Below are 5,000 nucleotides of genomic sequence, written 5' to 3'. Positions count from 1 at the left end.
AATGGAAAATAGCATGCACAAAGAAACATTATAATAAAAAAAAGTTTTTGAGTTGAGAAAGAAGGACAGAAGATGTCATGATCTGTCTCACGGAGCGTCCACACGACAGCTTCAAAAATAGCTTGGAGCTGGGCGTGTCTGGAGCTTGGGGATTTTATTCAAGCAACGCGACCAACAACCAATCACATGAATCTCCCGCCCCCGACATACAAAGCAAAAAACCCCGGGGATTTTATGCGAGCAATATATATATATATATATTTATTTATATATATATATATAAACTCCCCAAACAGGCGAACACCTACCAGTTTCCCCCACTGCCTCTGCCACCTCCCTCCATGCCTGGCTCCTCCGGTTTGTATCCCGGGAGGTGAAGAGGGTCTGGTCATACAAAACCGGGTGATTGCTACGGCGATAGTTAGTTTCTCCTCCATCTTTTTTTGAAATATAGAAATGAACGGCGGGATATCTCTCCCAGCTTAGACGCGGTTTGATTGGCTACGGCTTCAGCTGTCAGATTTTCCGAAACGGGATTTGATTGGCTAGCGCTGGCTACTCCGCCGTCTCCAGCGTCAGAAGTTGAACAATGTTCAACTTCTGACGCTGGAGACGGCGGAGACGGACCGCTCTGCTACCCACAATTCAGTTCGGCGAAAAAGCGAGGCAACGTGACGTCACCCCATTGAAAGTGAATGGGCAGATTGGAGTTGTCGACGCTGTAGTGTGGACGGGCCGTCAGTGTTTCCTGTTTTATTTTGAACGTTGTTCACCCAATTTCTTCCTGTCACTCTGTTTTCCCGCCTTTTTTAAGATCTGATTCTTATCAGCTAGTGTCCTCTCCAGCTATATCATTTCCATGTTATCATCTCTGCTTGTTTTTAATCCATGTTTGTCTGTTAGCGTTTGTCAGATCCTTTTATGTCCTTTATTTTGAGTTGCTTGCCCCGCCTGGATGACCTGCTATTAACGATATCTTCTGTATAGTCCTTCATTTGCCTCCATCTTGCTCAACTTTCCGTGAGGCACAATATTAGCCGGCTTTAATTCTAACAGACATTATAAAAGCCAATTACAGCTCCACGGTGTAGAAAAGATTGGGACTATCTGGAGGGGATAATTATATTCATCATGGATTTCACAAAGCTTTAATGTTTCTCTCGTCTCCTCCTCTCCAGACCATCGTGTCCAAGTACGGCTCACAGTTTCGTGGAAACTCCCAACACGACGCGCTGGAGTTCCTGCTGTGGCTTCTGGACCGCGTGCACGAAGACGTCAACTTGGCCGCTCACAACAACAACAACAAGAGCAAAGCTCCCGGAAAGGTAAGAATCAAGACCGCTCTGTGTCCTTGTTAGAGGTGGGATGTAGTGCTCTTTAAAGCAGCTGCTAGCTATGGGTACTTTTTACTGAAGCACACTTCAAAGCCTCTTTACTTTCACTTGAGTAAAGAAGTTTAGTCAGTACTTCTACTTTCACCAGAGTATTTTTAAACACGAGTATCTGTACTTCTACTTGAGTAAAGAAGTTTCGTCAGTTCTTCTACTTTCACCAGAGTATTTTTAAACACGAGTATCTGTACTTCTGCTTGAGGAAAGGATGTGTGTACTTGTACCCTCTCTGGTCCTTGTAGTCAAAGATAACATGATGATTCCTCATTGGACAGGAAACATGTCACCCCTTTATTATAAAAGTGCACGCTGCACGCTTAACTGACGCATAACTAATGAATTAATTAATGCATTATATATCACAGACTCCTGTGGCGTGGCATATAGTGAAGCAAATATATTATCTTAACTTCAATGGATCGTTATTCTATGACTGATAACTCAAACTTACGACACCATGAAAATATATTTGATTTATACTTTTAAACTGGTTCTTCAGTGGAGTCACTCAGTTGCACTGTAAAGGTGTTCAGATGTTGTTCTCCCCCGTATCACTAATCACTTCCATATAGAGTGGTTCAGGAATGAGTCCTTAAATCTGGAAATTATATCTATCTATCAATTTAGCTAGCTAACTCACAGAGGATAGCTGCCACGCGTGAGAAGCATTAGCCTTCAGTGTGTTTCATTTGAACCTCGAGTGGTGCAGGGATTCTACTTCTTACATGTTGAACTCAAATACCTGTACTTTCTACTTCTCACATGTTGAACTCAAATACCTGTACTTTCTACTTCTCTCATGTTGAACTCAAATACCTGTACTTTCTACTTCTTACATGTTGAACTCAAATACCTGTACTTTCTACTTCTTACATGTTGAACCCAAATACCTGTACTTTCTACTTCTTACATGTTGAACACAAATACCTGTACTTTCTACTTCTTACATGTTGAACTCAAATACCTGTACTTTCTACTTCTTACATGTTGAACTCAAATACCTGTACTTTCTACTTCTTACATGTTGAACTCAAATACCTGTACTTTCTACTTCTTACATGTTGAACTCAAATACCTGTACTTTCTACTTCTTACATGTTGAACTCAAATACCTGTACTTTCTACTTCTTACATGTTGAACACAAATACCTGTACTTTCTACTTCTCACATTTTGAACACAAATACCTGTACCTTCTACTTCTTACATGTTGAACTCAAATACCTGTACTTTCTACTTCTTACATGTTGAACTCAAATACCTGTACTTTCTACTTCTTACATGTTGAACTCAAATACCTGTACTTTCTACTTCTTACATGTTGAACTCAAATACCTGTACTTTCTACTTCTTACATGTTGAACTCAAATACCTGTACTTTCTACTTCTCACATGTTGAACTCAAATACCTGTACTTTCTACTTCTTACATGTTGAACTCAAATACCTGTACTTTCTACTTCTCACATGTTGAACTCAAATACCTGTACTTTCTACTTCTTACATGTTGAACTCAAATACCTGTACTTTCTACTTCTCACATGTTGAACTCAAATACCTGTACTTTCTACTTCTCACATGTTGAACTCAAATACCTGTACTTTCTACTTCTTACATGTTGAACTCAAATACCTGTACTTTCTACTTCTTACATGTTGAACTCAAATACCTGTACTTTCTACTTCTTACATGTTGAACACAAATACCTGTACTTTCTACTTCTTACATGTTGAACTCAAATACCTGTACTTTCTACTTCTCACATGTTGAACTCAAATACCTGTACTTTCTACTTCTTACATGTTGAACTCAAATACCTGTACTTTCTACTTCTTACATGTTGAACTCAAATACCTGTACTTTCTACTTCTTACATGTTGAACTCAAATACCTGTACTTTCTACTTCTTACATGTTGAACCCAAATACCTGTACTTTCTACTTCTTACATGTTGAACCCAAATACCTGTACTTTCTACTTCTTACATGTTGAACACAAATACCTGTACTTTCTACTTCTTACATGTTGAACTCAAATACCTGTACTTTCTACTTCTACATGTTGAACTCAAATACCTGTACTTTCTACTTCTTACATGTTGAACTCAAATACCTGTACTTTCTACTTCTTACATGTTGAACTCAAATACCTGTACTTTCTACTTCTTACATGTTGAACTCAAATACCTGTACTTTCTACTTCTCACATGTTGAACTCAAATACCTGTACTTTCTACTTCTTACATGTTGAACTCAAATACCTGTACTTTCTACTTCTTACATGTTGAACACAAATACCTGTACTTTCTACTTCTCACATTTTGAACACAAATACCTGTACCTTCTACTTCTTACATGTTGAACTCAAATACCTGTACTTTCTACTTCTTACATGTTGAACTCAAATACCTGTACTTTCTACTTCTTACATGTTGAACTCAAATACCTGTACTTTCTACTTCTCACATGTTGAACTCAAATACCTGTACTTTCTACTTCTCACATGTTGAACCCAAATACCTGTACTTTCTACTTCTCACATGTTGAACTCAAATACCTGTACTTTCTACTTCTTACATGTTGAACACAAATACCTGTACTTTCTACTTCTCACATGTTGAACTCAAATACCTGTACTTTCTACTTCTTACATGTTGAACTCAAATACCTGTACTTTCTACTTCTTACATGTTGAACTCAAATACCTGTACTTTCTACTTCTTACATGTTGAACACAAATACCTGTACTTTCTACTTCTTACATGTTGAACACAAATACCTGTACTTTCTACTTCTTACATGTTGAACACAAATACCTGTACTTTCTACTTCTTACATTTTGAACACAAATACCTGTACTTTCTACTTCTTACATGTTGAACACAAATACCTGTACTTTCTACTTCTCTCATGTTGAACTCAAATACCTGTACTTTCTACTTCTTACATGTTGAACCCAAATACCTGTACTTTCTACTTCTTACATGTTGAACTCAAATACTGTACTTTCTACTTCTTACATGTTGAACTCAAATACCTGTACTTTCTACTTCTCACATGTTGAACACAAATACCTGTACTTTCTACTTCTTACATTTTGAACACAAATACCTGTACTTTCTACTTCTTACATGTTGAACACAAATACCTGTACTTTCTACTTCTCTCATGTTGAACTCAAATACCTGTACTTTCTACTTCTTACATGTTGAACCCAAATACCTGTACTTTCTACTTCTTACATGTTGAACTCAAATACCTGTACTTTCTACTTCTCACATGTTGAACTCAAATACCTGTACTTTCTACTTCTCACATGTTGAACTCAAATACCTGTACTTTCTACTTCTTACATGTTGAACTCAAATACCTGTACTTTCTACTTCTTACATGTTGAACTCAAATACCTGTACTTTCTACTTCTTACATGTTGAACACAAATACCTGTACTTTCTACTTCTTACATGTTGAACTCAAATACCTGTACTTTCTACTTCTCACATGTTGAACTCAAATACCTGTACTTTCTACTTCTTACATGTTGAACTCAAATACCTGTACTTTCTACTTCTTACATGTTGAACTCAAATACCTGTACTTTCTACTTCTTAC

The 5,000-nt window shown here is 37.4% G+C and overlaps 1 protein-coding gene across 1 annotated transcript in view; it reads left to right on the top strand.

The window, feature by feature from the left end:
* Positions 1-5,000, top strand: part of LOC117443241 (netrin-1-like) — a 99,576-nt gene that overhangs the window by 17,013 nt on the left and 77,563 nt on the right. The window contains exon 3 of the mRNA XM_071202558.1: positions 1,179-1,325. Within this exon, the coding sequence (XP_071058659.1) occupies positions 1,179-1,325 (147 nt within the window). The remainder of the gene's footprint in view (positions 1-1,178; positions 1,326-5,000) is intronic.

The sequence above is a fragment of the Pseudochaenichthys georgianus genome, unplaced genomic scaffold (assembly GCF_902827115.2).
Source record: "Pseudochaenichthys georgianus unplaced genomic scaffold, fPseGeo1.2 scaffold_562_arrow_ctg1, whole genome shotgun sequence".
NCBI lineage: Eukaryota > Metazoa > Chordata > Actinopteri > Perciformes > Channichthyidae > Pseudochaenichthys > Pseudochaenichthys georgianus.
The sequence above is the reverse complement of the archived record's forward strand: the minus strand, read 5'-3'. Positions and strand labels throughout refer to the sequence as shown.